This window comes from Thamnophis elegans, chromosome 13 (genome assembly GCF_009769535.1).
Source record: "Thamnophis elegans isolate rThaEle1 chromosome 13, rThaEle1.pri, whole genome shotgun sequence".
Lineage (NCBI taxonomy): Eukaryota > Metazoa > Chordata > Lepidosauria > Squamata > Colubridae > Thamnophis > Thamnophis elegans.
In genome coordinates, this window is record NC_045553.1 from 24,522,068 (window position 1) to 24,540,962 (window position 18,895).

The 18,895-nt window shown below is 46.8% G+C and overlaps 1 protein-coding gene across 1 annotated transcript in view; it reads right to left on the reverse strand.

Annotated features, from left to right (window-relative positions):
• ZMAT4 (zinc finger matrin-type 4) overlaps nucleotides 1-18,895 on the reverse strand; it is a 221,447-nt gene that overhangs the window by 81,925 nt on the left and 120,627 nt on the right. The window contains exon 4 of the mRNA XM_032229465.1: nucleotides 10,904-11,131. Within this exon, the coding sequence (XP_032085356.1) occupies nucleotides 10,904-11,131 (228 nt within the window). The remainder of the gene's footprint in view (nucleotides 1-10,903; nucleotides 11,132-18,895) is intronic.

Below are 18,895 nucleotides of genomic sequence, written 5' to 3' on the forward strand. Positions count from 1 at the left end.
CTCTCCCTCCCTCTCTCTGTTTGGTATTTATTTGGTATTTGGTATTTATTGAACATTTATAGGCCGCCCTTTTCCCTGAGGGGACTCAGGGCGGCTTACAACAATGAGGGAAGGGAGTGCAAGACAAGACATAAAAGAAAAACGTGAGTAAAAAAAATTAACCATAAAACACAACATTCACTCAACATTCGGGCGGGGTGAGAGTAAATCCTATCCCCAGGCCTGACGGGATAGCTAGATCTTGAGGGCCGTGCAGAAGGCCTGGACTGTGGTGAGGGTGCGGATCTCCACGGGGAGGTTGTTCCATAGCGTCGGAGCTGCAACTGAGAAGGCTTTCCTCCGCGTAGTCGCCAGTCGGCACTGACTGGCGGATGGAATTCGGAGGAGGCCTACCCTGTGCGATCTGATGGGACGCAGGGAGGTAATTGGCAGAAGGCGGTCTCTCAGATAGCCAGATCCACTACCATGGAGCGCTTTATAGGTGGTAAGTAGGACCTTGAAGTGCACCCGACGATCAACAGGTAGCCAGCGCAGCTCACGGAGGATCGGTGTTATGTGGGCGAACCGTGGTGCGCCCACGATCACTTGCGCGGCCGCGTTCTGGATTAGCTGAAGTCGCAGGATGCTCTTCAAGGGCAGCCCCATGTAGAGCACATTGCAGTATTCCAGCCTAGAGATCACAAGGGCTCGAGTGACTGTTGTGAGGTCCTCCCGGTTCAGGTAGGGCCGCAACTGGCGCACCAGGCGAACCTGGGCAAATGCCCCCCTGGTCACAGCTGACAAATGATGGTCAAAACTCAGCTGTGGGTCCAGGAGGACTCCCAAGTTGCGGACCCTGTCTGAGGGGTATAAATTTTGCCCCCCCAGCCTGATTGATGGAACATTAGCCGAATTTTTGGGAGGAAAACACAACAGCCACTCGGTCTTTTCCGGGTTGAGCACCAGTTTGTTAGCTCTCATCCAGTCTTTAACAGCCTCAAGGCCCCGGTTCATCACGTCCACCGCTTCATTGAGTTGGCACGGGGCGGACAGATACAACTGTGTATCGTCCGCATATTGATGGTACTTAATCCCGTGCCTCCGAATGATCTCGCCCAGCGGTTTCATGTATATGTTGAATAGCAGGGGGGACAAGACCGAGCCCTGCGGCACCCCATAGGTTAGGGGCCTCGGGGACGATCTCTCCCCCCCCACCAACACCGACTGCGACCTGTCACAGTGCCGCCCACCCCCACCTCCCGCAGTCGTCGCAGAAGGATACCATGGTCGATGGTATCGAAAGCCGCTGAGAGGTCAAGGAGAACCAGGATGGACGCATGGCCTCCATCTCTGGCTCTCCAGAGATCATCGGTCAATGCGACCAAAGCGGTTTCTGTGCTGTAACCGGGCCTGAAGCCAGACTGGAAGGGGTCAAGATAGTTAGCTTCCTCCAAGGTACGCTGAAGCTGGAAGGCCAGCTTCTCCCTCCCTCTCTGTGTTTCTCTCCCTCTCTGTTTCTCTCTGTGTTTCTCTTTCCCTCTCTGTTTCTCTCTATCTCTGTTTCTCTCTCTCTGTTTCTCCTTCCCCCTGTTTCTCTCTCTGTTTCACTCTCTGTGTGTTTCTCTCTCTCTGTTTCTCTCTCCCCCTCTCTCTGTTTCTCTCTCTCAGTTTCTCTCTCTGTGTGTTTCTCTTTCTGTTTCTCTCTCCCCCTTTCTATTTCTCTCTCTGTTTCTCCTTCCCTCTTTCTCTCTCCCTCTCTGTTTCTCTCTCTCTTTCTGTCTTTCTGTTTGTCCCCCCTCTCTTTCTCTTTTTTCTCCCCCCTCTCTCTGTTTCTCCCTCCCTCTCTCTTTCTCTCCCTGTCTCTCTGTTTCCTTCTCTCTCTCTCTCGCACACACACACACACACACACATTCATAAGAGAACAGAGAACTCAATAAATTTTGGGGTGAGCAGGGCAAAGTCAAGGATCTACACAAAACATCAAATTCTAAGAGCAAATACACAACAGCTGACAAGAAAAGCAGATGAGAGCTGTCTGTAATTCAGAATGGTGTGCCAACTAACCATTGCCTGTAACAGGCCATACTAGCATTTTAGCAGGTAAATGAACGGATATATTGCCATGCCAATACCCACCATTTTAACTCTCAAAGTGGTTTTACACCAGTAACCTACCAAATAGAAATGACAAGTTAAAACAAGATAAAATGGAATAAAATGGCACGTTCAACTGAAAAAGTGAAAGAAATGAGTGAAAGAAAAAGGAAGAATAATAATGCACACCCTGTGATATATTAAATAAGGGCTGGGATCAGCGGTGAAATGCTACTGGTTCGCCCAAAGCGGTAGTAGAAAATGCTACCGTTGGAGCAAACCGATAGTCTGACGATCAGCTGTGTCACACATTTAGAAATCATGCAGCACAGCTGATTTTTGCACAGCTGATCATTGGAATTACCAGTTCGCCTGAATTGGTAGCTCTGATGAAGAGCTGTGTTGGCGCGCATGCATACAAAGTGAACCAGTAGCAGACCTCAGAACATTTCACCCCTGGCTGGAATTCAACTGCACAGCCACAAATCTTACGCAATACACAATACAATAGCAGAGTTATCCAACATCTTCTTAAAGACTGCCAGTGTTGGGGCATCCACAACCTCTGGAGGCAAGCAGTTCCACTGATTAAATGTTCTAACTGTCAGAAAATTTCTCCTTAGTTCTAAGTTGCTTCTCTCCTTGATTAGTTTCCACCCATTGCTTCTTCTTTTACACTAAGGTGCTTTGGAGAATAGTTTGACTCCCTCTTCTTTGTGGCAACCCCTGAGATATTGGAACACTGCTATTATGTCTCCCCTAGACAATCCCCTACACAACACATAGACAATCTCCCCTACACAATCACAAATCCTACACAACACATTCAGATACTCGTAACTGAGGCGTTTGCACTGTTGCTGTTGATCATTTCATCTTCTGGTTACTGGGAAAAAGAGATTTTGAAAAAATTGGATTGACAGGTTAGAAAAATCTCTGGGAAAAGACTCAGAGGAGTAATTTGGGCTAAACTGTAATCAGAAAGATATTAAATGTATGTTGCTCAACCACCTGGTAACCTTCTTGTGCTTACAAAACACAATATTCAGTCCATACAGTCTTTCCTCAATTAAAAACCAAGATGGAAAGAGAAGCTTTTAAAATAAGGATTTGCATCTTTGTTGTTGTTGTTGTTGTTGTTGTTAATTTCTGAAACCCTTCCAAGTAGAAATAACTGAAACTGCCCCTTTGGAGAAATATCCAGCATAATCACCCATTCTTCTTTTTTTGCCTTTCCCATCCTGGCCTCATTCCCTCACTCGTAATTTCATCTTTTGGAATGCAACCTGATTTTGACATCACAGCCATTGTGATTTCTGTGACAATATCACAGACCGAAGTACCCCCGGCATAGCCCTGGCAGTCAACTGAACCAGACAAAAATATAAGGGTGTACAAAGGAGAGGTCAGGGAAAGACGGAGAAGAAAGGGGAAAGGATACTTTAAAAAAAAGCAAAAAAGAAACAAGACTAAGGGGGAGGAAAGAATGAAATAGCATCAATGCATCACAAGAACCCCGGAAATTGAGGATTGAGAGCAAGAAAAGCATGGGGTTTTTTTTCAAATGGAAGATTGATTCTTAGAAACAACGAACATATTTGACAGAGAAAAGGTTGATTGAGTAAAATTGCCTGTAGAACAGGAGTGTCAAATACAAGGCCCAGGGACTGGATCTGACCCACGGGGTGCTTAGATCTGGCCTGGCAGGGGAGGCATCCTGGAAACAGCAAATAACCAACCCATGATGTCTCTGCCAGAGAAAATGGAGCACGTGCGGCCCTCTCCGTTTTCAGTGGCAGAGGGCTGCAGGAGGCTATCGCAGCCAAAAACGGCGCTCGGGAGCCCGTTTTTGCTGGAAGAATGCTCAGGTCTCCACAGGTGCCCCCAACATGATTGACGTTGCCAAACCTTTCTGATTGACAAACTCAGCATCTCAACCACTGAGCCACCGTGTCCCTTAAGGGAAGGATACCCTTCATTAAAGATTAGGAGTTTTTAAAGTTTTTGATACTGTATATCTAGAATAAGGTGACCAGATTTTCAGATTGGAAAAGAGGGACGCCCTTGACCGGGGGGGGGGGGGGGGGGGGGGGGGGGGGCTTGATTAAAAAAAAATTTTTTTGTCAAAAGGACACCCCAGGACACTGAAACCAGCATAAATACGAATCTGCTGCCAAACAAAATTTTGATCACGTGACCATGAGGATGTTGCAACGGTCGCTAAGTGTGAAAAATGGTCATCAGTCACTTTTTTCAATGCCATTGTAACTTTGGTCACTAAACTCCTCACTTCTTCCTTCATTCCTCTTGCTTATCTACCTTCACCTTATCTGTCTTCTGCTCTTTCCCTCTCTTCCTTCCTTTCTCCTTCCACCCTCTCTTCTTTCCTCACTCACTCCCTTCCTCTTTTTTCTCTTCCTTCCTCCTTCCATTCTTTCAGCTTCATTTCTTTTGCCTATCTACCTTCTCTGTCTTTCTGCTCTTTCCATTTCTTCGCTTCTGTTCCTTCCTTCTTCCCTCCTTTCCTATTTCTTCCTTCTTCCTTCCTTCTGCCTATCTACCTTCACCTTCTCTGTCTTTCTACTCTTTCCCTGTCTTCCCCTTTCCTCCCTCCCTCCCTCCCTTCTTTGCTTTCTAGTTCCATCTTTTCTTCTTTCCTCTCTCCCTCTTTTTCTTTTTTCCTTCCTTCCTCCTTCCTCTTGCCTATCAACTTTTTTTATTTTTTTTGTTACATAGACGACACATACCCACAACAATAAAAACAAAACAAAAAGAAAAAAACCCATCATCACATATAGCATGTCATTTGGTTACAAGTGTTTTAACATTTATCATTCTTATACATTTATTATTTCATTTAATAGGTTATAATATACAGTTTGGGTTGCTTTGTTTACCATCCCTTCCTCCTGTTATAACACCACCTTATTTTCCCTTTCTTTTCTCCCTTCCTCCCTTCTCTACTTTCTTCCTTCCTGCCCTTCCTTCTTCCCTTACCTTTCTCCTACTCCTGCTCTTCCTCTTCCCCTTTCTACCCTCTCTCCCCCTCTTTCTCTCCTTTCCATCCTCCTCTCCTTACCTCTTTCTTCTTTCCATCATCCTTTCATTCTCTCCTCCTTTCTCCCTTTCTCCCAACTCCCTTTCTGGGAGTTGAAGTCCACACACTTTCAAGTCTCCAAGGTGGAGAAAGACTGATCTATCTAATTAATATAATTATTTCTCCCTCTCTTTTTCACTCTCTCTCCAGCGCACACACGCAAATGCATAGGGCAGCCCACCTCACACACAGGTAACTCCGGGCGGCTTACGGGAAGAGGACAGCCGACCACTCAACCACGCGGGGGGGGGGCAGGATTTCGCCAAGAAAAGTTAACTTTCCTGCGAAAGGGGCCGGCAGCCTCTCAGCTGTTCCCGGCCGGGGAGACCTCCCCACACTTCCACTCCTGCGACCCTCCTCCCGCCTCCTCGGAGCTTCAAGCAAGCTAACTGGGAAGGCCGGGGAAGAAGAAAAAGTGGCGGCGCGGGGGCGTGGCGGAAGCCCGGCTGCCATTTCTCTTGCTGAGGGCGGAAGGGGAGCAGAAGGAGGAGAAAGTTAAAGTGGCGGCCCGATCCCTTCAGCAGCCGAGGAGGGAAACGTGCGTTTTGACAGGGCTTGCACAGCGCTGTGCAAGCCCTGCCAAAGTGTCCGTTTCCCAGGCGGGCTGCCGTTTCTCTTGCTGAGGCCGGGAGGAGGAGGAGGAGAAAGTGGCGGCCGGATCCCTTCAGCAGCCGAGGTGGGAAACGTGCGTTTTGACAGGGCTTCCACAGCGCTGTGCAAGCCCTGCCAAAGTGTCTGTTTCCCGGGCAGGCTGCCGTTTCTCTTGCTGAGGGCGGGAGGAGGAGGAGGAGGAGAAAGTGGTGGCCCGATCCCTTCAGCAGCCGAGGCGGGAAACGTGCGTTTTGACAGGGCTTCCACAGCGCTGTGCAAGCCCTGCCAAAGTGTCTGTTTCCCGGGCGGGCTGCCGTTTCTCTTGCTGAGGCCGGGAGGAGGAGGAGGAGAAAGTTAAAGTGGCGGCCCGATCCCTTCAGCAGCCGAGGCAGGAAACGTGCGTTTTGACAGGGCTTCCACAGCGCTGTGCAAGCCCTGCCAAAGTGTCCGTTTCCCGGGCGGGCTGCCGTTTCTCTTGCTGAGGGTGGGAGGAGGAGGAGGAGGAGAAAGTGGCGGCCCGATCCCTTCAGCAGCCGAGGCGGGAAACGTGCGTTTTGACGGGGCTTGCACAGCGCTGTGCAAGCCCTGCCAAAGTGTCCGTTTCCTGGGCGGGCTGCCGTTTCTCTTGCTGAGGGCGGGAGGAGGAGGAGGAGAAAGTGGCGGCCCGATCCCTTCAGCAGCCGAGGCGGGAAACGTGCGTTTTGACGGGGCTTGCACAGCGCTGTGCAAGCCCTGCCAAAGTGTCCGTTTCCTGGGCGGGCTGCCGTTTCTCTTGCTGAGGGCGGGAGGAGGAGGAGGAGAAAGTTAAAGTGGCGGCCCGATCCCTTCAGCAGCCGAGGCGGGAAACGTGCGTTTTGACAGGGCTTGCACAGCGCTGTGCAAGCCCTGCCAAAGTGTCTGTTTCCCGGGCGGGCTGCCGTTTCTCTTGCTGAGGGCGGGAGGAGGAGGAGGAGAAAGTTAAAGTGGCGGCCCGATCCCTTCAGCAGCCGAGGCGTGAAACGTGCGTTTTGACAGGGCTTGCACAGCGCTGTGCAAGCCCTGCCAAAGTGTTCGTTTCCCGGGCGGGCTGCCGTTTCTCTTGCTGAGGGTGGGAGGAGGAGGAGGAGGAGAAAGTGGCGGCCCGATCCCTTCAGCAGCCGAGGCGGGAAACGTGCGTTTTGACGGGGCTTGCACAGCGCTGTGCAAGCCCTGCCAAAGTGTCCGTTTCCCGGGCGGGCTGCCGTTTCTCTTGCTGAGGGTGGGAGGAGGAGGAGGAGGAGAAAGTGGCGGCCCGATCCCTTCAGCAGCCGAGGCGGGAAACGTGCGTTTTGACGGGGCTTGCACAGCGCTGTGCAAGCCCTGCCAAAGTGTCCGTTTCCCGGGCGGGCTGCCGTTTCTCTTGCTGAGGGTGGGAGGAGGAGGAGGAGGAGAAAGTGGCGGCCCGATCCCTTCAGCAGCCGAGGCGGGAAACGTGCGTTTTGACGGGGCTTGCACAGCGCTGTGCAAGCCCTGCCAAAGTGTCCGTTTCCCGGGCGGGCTGCCGTTTCTCTTGCTGAGGGTGGGAGGAGGAGGAGGAGGAGAAAGTGGCGGCCCGATCCCTTCAGCAGCCGAGGCGGGAAACGTGCGTTTTGACGGGGCTTCCACAGCGCTGTGCAAGCCCTGCCAAAGTGTCCGTTTCCCGGGCGGGCTGTCGTTTCTCTTGCTGAGGCCGGGAGGAGGAGGAGGAGAAAGTGGCGGCCCGATCCCTTCAGCAGCCGAGGCGGGAAACGTGCGTTTTGACAGGGCTTCCACAGCGCTGTGCAAGCCCTGCCAAAGTGTCCGTTTCCCGGGCGGGCTGCCGTTTCTCTTGCTGAGGGTGGGAGGAGGAGGAGGAGGAGAAAGTGGCGGCCCGATCCCTTCAGCAGCCGAGGCGGGAAACATGTGTTTTGACAGGGCTTGCACAGCGCTGTGCAAGCCCTGCCAAAGTGTCCATTTCCCGGGCGGGCTGGCGTTTCTCTTGCTGAGGGTGGGAGGAGGAGGAGGAGGAGGAGAAAGTGGCGGCCCGATCCCTTCAGCAGCCGAGGCGGGAAACGTGCGTTTTGACAGGGCTTGCACAGCGCTATGCAAGCCCTGCCAAAGTGTCCGTTTCCCGGGCGGGCTGCCGTTTCTCTTGCTGAGGGTGGGAGGAGGAGGAGGAGGAGAAAGTGGCGGCCCGATCCCTTCAGCAGCCGAGGCGGGAAACGTGCGTTTTGACAGGGCTTCCACAGCGCTGTGCAAGCCCTGCCAAAGTGTCCGTTTCCCGGGCGGGCTGCCGTTTCTCTTGCTGAGGGCAGGAGGAGGAGGAGGAGAAAGTTAAAGTGGCGGCCCGATCCCTTCAGCAGCCGAGGCTAATTCTCTGCACGAACGAGAGCGTGGGGGCAGCGGCAGCCGCCCGCACAGAACTTCCACGCGCTTCAGGGGCTTCTGCCGGGCGGCAGGAGCCCCGGAAGTGAGAGGAAGTTCTCTGCGGGTGGCTGCCGCTGCCCCCACCCTCTCCTCCTGCCGCGGCGAGCGGAAAATTATCTGATTAGAATTAGATTAGATTACTCACCAACAAGCGCAGCTGCAACCTCGAAAGACAAAAGGAAAATGGAGACTCGCACAGGCGTCCTCAGGCTAAGGAGTCCAGCCAATCAGTGAGCTGGTTGGGATGGAAAATTTTCCATCCCAGCCAGCTCACTGATTGGCTGGAGTCCTGGCCAATTAAATCAGTGAGCGGCAGGCTGGGCTGGCTTAAATTTGTAGGTAGCAGATAGAACAGAACGATGAGCCAGCCCAGCAAGCTAGCAGCTGATGGGCGGGAGCTGCGAGCGCCAAAAAAAGCGTGCTTTTTAAAAAAGCGTGCTTTTTAAAAAAGCGTGCTTTTTAAAAAAGCGTGCGGTACGTGGGAAAATGCATTAAAAAGCGGGGGTGTCCCGCCAAAAGCGGGACGTCTGGTCACCTTAATCTAGAAGCTCGATCCATATTGTGTAGAATTGAGAAATGGGGGTATTTAAAAAAAGAAGTGGAATTTTGTTTTTTTTAAAAATCCGTCACATTTAACGTTGCCCCAGGAAAGCTTTCTATTTTCAACTCCTTTTGTGAAACATAAATGGATAAAATGTTCCGTGTTTGACGGGCTATCAGCTAATAGTCCTTGACTGCAGGAAGTTGAAGGCATTATTTAGAAAGAAGGAAAAACACAGAGAGATGAAAATAAAACAAGAGTTCACTGTGATATTTCAAACTCTTTTGGAGACACATTCCTTCCCCTTCTATTCTTCATTCTAATATCTATTCTATTCTTCATTCCAATATTCTATTCTATTCTATTCTATTCTATTCTACTCTACTCTACTCCACTCCACACCACTCCAATGCATTCCATTCTATTCTTCGTTCCAATATTTATTCCATTCCATTCCATTTCATTCTATTCTATTCTTCGTTCCAATATTTATTCCATTCCATTCCATTTCATTCTATTCTATTCTTCATTCCAATATTTATTCTATTCTATTCTTCATTCCAATATTTATCCTATCCAATACTGACTGTTTTTCACATTTATGACCATTGTGGCATCCCCATGGTCAAATGATCAGAATTCGGACTTGGCAACTGAATCATAATTATGATGGTCGCAGTATTCTGGAGTCATGTGATCCTCTTTGGTGACCTTCTGATGAGCAAAGTCAATGGGGAAGCCAGATTCACTTAACAACCATGTTACTAACTTCACAACTGCAATGATTCACTTAACAACAGTGACAAGGAAGGTTGTAAAATGGGCAAAACTCACTTAACAACTGTCACTTAGCCACAGACAATTTTGGGCTTGGTTACAGTTGTAAGGCAAGGGCTACCTATATTATAACAGCCAGATGTACAATCTTACCTCAAAGTCCTCATAATTTTATTTAATGCACATCCTTATTAACACTTTTCACTTTAGAATAACTTTATTGTCACTTTGAAGGTACACTAATCGGCATGCATTAAAGTGAAATTTCATTGCATTCAGCTCTCAAAGGGTCTCCACCCCCAATATACACCACATAAACATGGCAAAATAAATAAACAAACAAAAATATTTTTTTAAAAAATATGCATCTATCCACATGCATTATATGGCATGGAGAAACAACATTCAGGTGTACATGGCGAGAGAAATGAATCTTGCGAGATTACAAGACGGATGGATTAAGGAACAAAGTTGTTACATTGTTTAGTAGTCCTACTATAAATACTTTGAAACCTCATCCCAGAGGGGAGCAATAGAAACAGACCATGGAGTGCGTGTGTTGGGGTCCCTAACAATGCTTTGAGCTCTAAGCACATAGCGCTAATATCCTGAATGATAGGAAGCAAGCTTCCTATAATCTTCTCCACTGTCCTCACTACTCTCTGTAGGGATTTTCTATCTGAGGTGCTGCTGCCACCAAACAAACAGGGATGTAGTTTGTTAAAACGCTCTCAATCATGCCTCTATAAAAAGTGGCCAGGACAGAAGGAGAAAGATGTGCTCTCCTCATCCTCCTCATTTCAAAGGGCAGTTCAAAGAGGATCAGATTGGAATTAACTGTAGGGGTGATGATCTATTATGAAGCTTGTTTTCTTTTCATCTACATTTTTTTGATAGAGACAAATCTGTATCAACATACAATCTACACAGTCAAGTTCTCTTCTTCAATTTTACCTTATACTATTTGATCTTACTTCACTTTTATCTTGCCTACTATATTTTATTCTATTTTATCTCATACCTTGGTTATTTTATCTCACTTTACTGTATCTTATCTCACTTTATTGTATTTTAGTGTGGCCAGTGCTCATGTTTGAGATGGCCCATTGACTAATTCATGTCAAGGTACTGAGCTACCAGCTGGTGAAAGGTTGTAAGCTGTAATCAGCAAGGTTGATGCAATGAGTCTGATTCAATTCTGACAATCCATAAAGTACATCATATTGTATTTTGATCCGGTCACTCAACAGGCACGGTGATAGCCCACCGTTAACACAAGGAGTCATCTCAATGGCTGCTCAGGTGTGCCAATTTGTGCCTGGTTTTAAATTTTTGGATGGGTGCCCGCCCAAAGAATATCATCACTTTCATTCACCCAATGACTTTGAAGATGATTATTGGAGAAGACTAAAATCTCTTACCTCTTACCTCGCCTAGGTCCAATGTCTTCCCTAGCTGCTCTAGCAGATCAGCCCTGGCTGCGTTCTTTTTGTGCTTTTTTCCGTCATAGTGTTGCTGTGCCATCATTGGGTTGTTAAACCAAGCTGCACAGAGCTGGCAATACCTGTCAGAATCTCTTCTCTGATGGGGTGGAGACACTGCTGGAGAGCTGTCCACCTGTGGCTCCTTAAGAGAACTCAGGTTTGTTTCTGCAAAAGAAAGCAAGCAGAAATGGAGTCACCCAGGTTCCTATCCCATCACGGAGAAATAAAGCTCCCAGTACACATCTAATTGTCATAGCTTGGGTGCCAGGATATAAAAAAGAGGTTGAGATTCTAGAAAGATTGCAGAGAAGAGCAACAGAGATAATTAGGGGACTGGAGACTAAAACATATGAAGAACGGTTGCAGAAATTGGGTATGTCTAACTGAATAGAAAGAAAGATTAGGAGTGACATGATAGCAGTCTTCCAATATGTATGCCACAAAGAAGAGGGAGTCAAGCTATTCTCCAAAGCACCTGAGGGTAGGACAGGCAGCAATGGGTGGAAACTAATCAAGGAGAGAACCAATCGAGAATTAAGGAGTAATTTCTTAACAGTTAGAGCAATTATTCAGTGGAACAACTTGCCTCCAGAGGTTGTGAGTGCTCCATCATTGGAGGTTTTAAAGAAGAGATTGGACAACCATTTGTCTGAAATGTTATAGGGTTTTGTGGCTGAGCAGGGAATTGGACTAGAAGACCTCCAAGGTCCCTTCCAATTCTGTTATTCTGCTATATGAACTGTGTAGCCAGTGGGTATTCTTCTTTCCATAGTTGCAGAGGAGATATTTAATATGAGAGAATGTAATTAGTTCAATGGAGTAATGTCGTGGCCCAGAGTTGGCGCTCTCGCCTCACAATCAGGCGGCTGTGAGTTCAATCCTAGCCAGAGGCAGATATTTTTCTCTCTGAGCACAATGAGAATATATCTGCTGAACAAAACTTTGCATTGACAACACGAAGGGCATCTGGCCATTAAAACATTCCGCTAGCTCCATTCAGTTGCCCAGACTCCACCCACCCACCCCAAGAGATTATGGGGTCATTAAAAGATGATGAATGTAATTACTTCAATGAAAAAAAACTTGTGATAATAGATAATTACAGATTTTTTTTTTGTGGGATGCATATTGGAATACTAAAACATCTTAGAGATTTGATTTACAGGGACAGTTCAAGATGTAAACAAGAGAGTTGTCTTAAGGCAATTCATGTTCCAACATAAGGCTTATAAGCATCTAGAACATTAATATGGAGTTTAAACCTGACCTGGGCCCAGAACCAGAAGAGCAACAGAAAGAGGATTCTGCTTTCATGTTTTATCACACAAAAATGGAAGGTCAGCATCTCGTTACTTATGCAAGATCTCAAAACCCCAGAGCCTTCATGCTGTTATTTTGATGTCAAGGACCAAAAATGCATTTACCTAACTCAATTGGTCTGTAATCAAGTAGTACCTAAACTGAATTCAATAAATCAATACCTAATAAACCCTCTGTCGAGCATAAGAAATCAGGAGTCCAGGCAAGGGTGGGCTTCAAAAATTTTAACAAGGGTTTTGCTGCCTAGTTGCTGGATGGACGTGGGCATGGTGGGAAGGGACGTTTTTGCCCTCCCTGGCCTCTAGTGGCTTTCCTTGAGCCTCTGGGAGGGCGAAAATGGCCTTCCCAGGCTCCAGAGGCCCTCTGGAGGCCAGAAACAGGCCCATTTCTGGTCTTCTTGAACTTCCGGTAGGCCCATTTTTTTTGCCCTCCCCGAGCTTCTGTGCATGCCCTGCACTTACTGCATCCAAAATGGGCCATGTGGGGACTCCTGGGAGGGGCAGAGTGAGATGTGTGGGGCCAACCAGGAGTGGGATTTGCGGGTTCTCCAAACTGTACAGAATCTTAGCTAGAGATTCTCCTGAACCCCTGGGAACCCCCAGCAGACCACCCCTGGGTCCAGGCACTTCAAATGAATATAGCAATAGTACTTAGACTTATATACCGCTTTACAGTCCTCTCTAAGCAGTTTACAGAGTCTTGACCTCAACAATCTGGGTCCTCATTTTACTGACCTTGGAAGGATGGAAATCTGAGTCAACCTTGAGCCTGGTGGGATTCGAACTGCCAAATTGCAGTCAGCAGAAGTAGTCTGTAGTACTGCACTCTAACCACTGTGCCACCAAGGCTTATATAGGTTTATTGCATGCTAATATTCTCCACAAGAATCTTAACTATTAACGGTCAAAGCAAATTGGCGGTAGATAAGAATCAACGGAATTCAAGGTGGGCTGGACTTCGATTCCTTGTGGGAACAAAGGGACTTGAGGCTGATGATGCATTTGACCCCACCCTCGGGTTCAGCCTGGTCAACACCCTCATTTCAGCACGGAGCTGCAAATAAATACAGAACAGTAAAAGATGAATTAGACATCTCTATGTGTGATGGCCTAAAGATGGAGCTTTTGCCTCACAATCAGGAGACTGTGAGTTTGATCCTAGGTAGCAGACGATCTTTCTCTGGGGTGCAAAGAGAAAATATCTGTTATAAGCTCCCTGTAGGTGTCAGGAAGGGCATCTGGCCAGTAAATTCTCAGCTCTATGCAGTCACCCCAACTCCATCCCAATGCAAGGGATTACAGGGTCGGTAAAAGAAAAGAAAAAAAAGAACTAGACTAAATCAGTTGAACAGCTCACCTAACCTTACCATTCATTTTCTCTATTTGCTAAAAAGAGATCCTTGGACAGCCTAAAGGTAAAAGTAAAGGTTCTCCTCACACATATGTGCTAGCCATTCCTGATTCTAGGGGGCAGTGTTCATCTCTGTTTCAAAGCCGAAGAGTCAGCGCTGTCTGAAGACGTCTCCGTGGTCATGTGGCTGGCAGGACTAAACCCCAAATGCGCACAGAACGCTGTTACCTTCCCACCAAAGGTGGTTCCTATTTTTCTACTTGTATTTTTACATGCTTTTGAACTGCTAGGTTGTCAGAAGCTGGGACAAGTAACGGGAGCTCGCTCTGTTACGTGGTGCAAGGGATTCGAACCATCAAACTTCCAACCTTTCTGATCGACAAGCTAAGTGTCTTAGCCGCTGAGCCACCTTTTGGACAGCCTAGAGATCAGCTATTAACTTGTTAGCATCCTCCAGCTCATGTTTCTCAACAATGAATAGTCTAGGCCAGTGTTTCTCAAACTTGGCGGCTTTAAGACATGTGGACTTCAACTCTTTAGAAAGTAGTTCATTTCATAAACCTTGTTTAAGCTAACAATGCATAAGCATGCCATGTGCAGACTTCACCAAAATGGAGGATTTCCCCCTCTCCTTTATAAAGCTACATCTCCATCAAGTTGTGAAACGTGTAGATTTGGATAAGGGGAACATGGATTTATCTTCTTAAAAAGAGATTTAAAAACCTGTTGTCATATGTCAACTTTCCTAAAATATGGGTGGTATATATACCGCATCCTCAAATGACTAACATACTTTCCACAATAAATCTGAAGGCTTCTGGGGTACTTGAGGTTCTACAGGGAGGGTTTTTGAATGAAAAAAAAACACCAATTTTTCTTCTAATGCAGTGTTTCTCAACCTTGGCAACTTGAAGATGTTCGGACTTCAACTCCCAGAATTCCCCAGCCAGTGAATGCTGGCTGGGGAATTCTGGGAGTTGAAGTCCGGACATCTTCAAGTTGCCAAGGTTGAGAAACACTGCTCTAATGTCTCTAGGCACTCAAATTTCAAAATCATTCATTCGCAGACACGGTTCTTGAATATTTGTAGTCCATGTACGGCCGAAAACAGAGATACTTCGGGTCTAAGAAGCAAGAGAGGCATATGGAACAATCAGACTTGCAAAATTCTCTTATTATAGCCAATGTTGACAGGAGTAGTTTTCAGGCTACCTGTGGAGTTGGGTTTCTCGTCTGCTCTACTCAGTGGGGCTGACATCTGCAGACTTTCTTCAATGTGTCATTTGCATAATGGAGTCTGTTTTGGCAGCTCAATTTCCATAGAAACCTGTGATAAATTCCTTCTCAAGTCTGACAATCTAGGTTAGGGGTGGGCAGTCACGCTGTGGATGCACATTTTCCTACCCTCTTCTGCTGGAAAATGCACCAACGAGATAAGCCAGTGATGGTTAACCTTTTTGGCACCAAGTGCCGAACCTGGAGCGTGTGTGTGCACTGGAGCACCGGAATCTGTGAAAGAGCAGCTGGACTCCAAGATCTCTCCCACAGTTACTATTATTGAGCCACGTACCACCTAAACCCATGATGGCTAACCTATGGCATGCGTGCCACAGGTGGCACATGGTGCCATATTTGCCAGCACGGCAGCCCTCAGCTCTGGAATGCATGCGTGCACTGGCCAGCTGATTTCTGGCCTTCTGCAGGGTCAGGGGAGGCTGTTTTTGCCCTCCCCAGGCTTCAGGAAAGCCTCCAGAGCCTGGGTAGGGTGAAAACTATCCTCCTGTATGGGGTGGGGGCGCATGCGCATGCATGTTGGGGGGGTCATGTGCACATGCACAGGTGTGTGTGTGGTGTTGTGCACGCATGCACAAGTGGGTAGACACATAATAGTGCGTGCACAGATAATTCTGGCACAGGTTAGCTTAAGATACAGAAGGATCTTGACAAACTTGAACATTGGGCGCTATCTAACAAAATGAAATTCAATGGTGAAAAGAGTAAGGTTCTACATTTAGACAAGAAAAACAAAATGCACAGGTACAGTATAGGTGGTACCTTGCTCAATAGTAGTAGTAACTGTGAGAGGGATCTTGGAGTCCTAGTGGACAACCATTTAAATAGGAGCCAGTCTTATGCAGCAGCTGCCAAAAAAGCCAATACAGTTCTAGGCTACATAAACAGAGGGATAGAATCAAGATCACGTGAAGTGTTAATACCACTTTATAATGCCTTGGTAAGGCCACACTTGGAATCCTGCATTCAGTTTTGGTTGCCACGATGTAAAAAAGATGCTGAGACTTTAGAAAGTGGGCAGAGACGAATAACTAAGATGATTAGGCGACTGGAGACTAAAACATATGAAGAACGGTTGCAGGAACTGGGGATGTCTAGTTTAATGAAAAGAAGGACTAGGGGAGACATGATAGCTTTCTTCCAATATCTCAGGGGTTGCCACAAAGAAGAGGGAGTCAAACTATTCTCTAGGGCACCTGAGTGTAGAACAAAAAGCAATGGTGGAAACTAAGCAAGGAGTGAAGCAACTTAGAACTGAGGAGAAATTTCCTGATAGTTAGAACAAATAATCAGTGGAACAGCTTGCCTCCAGAAGTTGTGAATGCCCCAACACTGGAAGTCTTTAAGAAGATGTTGGATAGCATTTGTCTGAAATGGTATAGGGTTTCCTGCCTAGGCAGAGTGGTTGGACTAGAAGACCTTTAAGCTCCCTTCCAACTCTGCTATTGTATTGTATCACTGACCTATACTGTACCTGTGCATTTTTATTTTTCTTGCCTAAATGTAGAACCTTACCAAGCACCCAAATCCCATAACCATAGGGATGCTGCAATGGTCATGAGTGCAAGGACTGTTGTAACTTTTTTCAGGGCTGTTATATCTTGGAATTGTCACTAAATTAATGGTTGTAAGCCAAGGACCACCTGTATTAAAGGGAGGATCCCAAAGTCACCTCTTTATGAGGTCAGACTTAAATTTGGATCTCTATAGTGGTCCTGGATGTGTAGTCCATATCCAGGACCATCACGACTGTATCACGCAGACTCTGTCTTTCATGGATCTATACCTGAATCAAAGCCCTTGGGAAGAAACACTTATTTATCTACAAGGATCTCTAGTTTTGTCCCACATGACTGATCTCTAAAAGACAAGAATTTTTTTTAAATGGGCTGAGAATATAATAGAGAAGGGCTTTGCAGAATTTGTATCAGCTGTTTTTCATTCCTTCCTGGTCACTGCAGGTACTCCTCAAGATTTACAAGGAGAAAAAAAAAACAAAGAGAGAGAGGGGGAGAGGGAGGTATGAAAAGAGAGGGAGAGAGGGGGGAGAGAAGATGCAAATAAAGAAGACAGGGGAAGAGAAGAGAAGAAAGAAAGAGAAAGAAAGAAAGAAAGAAAGAAAGAAAGAAAGAAAGAAAGAAAGAAAGAGAGAGAGAGAGGGGGGAAGGAAAAGATGCAAATAACGAAGGGTGGGGATGATAGGGAAGGAGAGGGAAAGGAGGAGAGGGGAGGGGATGAGAGAAGAGGAAAGGAAAGAGAAAGAAAGAGAGGGGGAGGAAGGGAAAAAAGATGCAAATAAGAAGGAAGGGGAGGGCAGGAGAGGAGAAGAGAAGAAAGGAAAGAGAAAGGAAGAAGGAAGGAAATAGACAAATAGAAATAAATGATAAGATAAATTAAGTACAGATAGAAAGCAAGAAAGTAACAAAGAAAGTACAACACAGAGATGTGAAAGTTTAAAGGAAATAAATAATCCCATTTCCCTCTTTTCTGATGCCACCAATTATTTTTAATAGCCTTGTGCAGTTGGGTACCTTGTGGATGAAAAAACTCATCTAAGGCTGAAAAGTGCAGGAAGGAATTGCCAGAGAGCCTCTTGGACATGTTGTGGAGGAGGGCTTTGGGCTATGAAGCAAGAGATTTCCTCCTTGAGGCTCTCTTTGTTTATAGGTTGTTCAGCTCCCTGGGGAGAAGTAGAGCTAGAGGATGATTGGTTTAGCTGGTAGCAACTTTGGAATTTATGTCGGTTGGATGCTGACATAAAAGTAATGACTGAAATTCACCTACTCAACTGCTTTTTTTCCTGCCACCTTGGAGAGATTTGGTGCTTTGAGGATTTACTGAATCACATGAAGTTTTAACACTACTTTATAATGCCTTGGTAAGGCCACACTTGAAATACTGCATTCCGGGGACAGGAATGCAGAATGGTGTAGGGTTTCCTGCCTGAGTAGGGGGTTGGACTAGAAGATCTCCAAGGTTGCTTCCAACTCTGCTGTTATGTGTCCTCCTTCTTCCATTTCATGTGCTTTTTTTATCCCATTGGGACAAGGATTCTTCACATCCCTAGCCCCCAATAAGAGATGGATAAATATGTGAGTGCTGAATGTGTAGTGGTGAGAGCAGTGGTGAGAGCAGCAATAAAATAACAGACTAGGCTGGTGCATTGCATGTGATTTTTCCTAAACTAAAAATTAGCAACAGCCATAGCCCTTAGACTTGTATACCATTGTGCAACATGGAAGGAAGGAAGGAAGGAAGGAAGGAAGGAAGGAAGGAAGGACAATAACATTAGCACATATACCACTTCACAATGTATTGCAGCCCTCTCTAAGCAGTTTACAGAGTCAGTCTCTTGTCCCCAACAATCTGGGTCCTCATTTTACCCACCTCAGAAGGATGGGAAGCTGTGTCAACCTTGAGCCTGATGAGAATTGACAGAATTAGTCTGCAATACTGCATTCTAACCACTGAGAGGGGGGGAAGGAGGGAAGGAAGGAAGAAAGGAAGATAATATAACAATAGCACTTAGACTTATATACTGCTTCACATTGCTTCACATCCCTTTCTAAGCAATTTACAGAGTCAGCCTATTGTCTGACTGCAACAGGGGTAGGTTCTGGCCGGCACTACTGGCAGTTCGCTCGTGTGTGCGCATGTGTGCTTGATGTGCACTGTGTCAACGCATATAGCATTGACATGTGTTTTATCAAGTTGCCATGGTGAGGAAAGGGAGGGTGTATTCCCCACATAACTTTGGCTAGAGTAGGATCTCAGATTATCACAGCAGGCTTGTGAGGTGTGCACCTCATTGGGGAATGTGATTTATGACACAGATTGAATGGAGGGAAGGAACAGGGGTAAAGTTCGGCCATAATTCAAATGAGGCTCAAATCTGACTGCAATGTGGTATTGCCAAAATGGCTCGAGGCTCATGAATTAATTAGGGCATCATTCGGAAACCTGAGA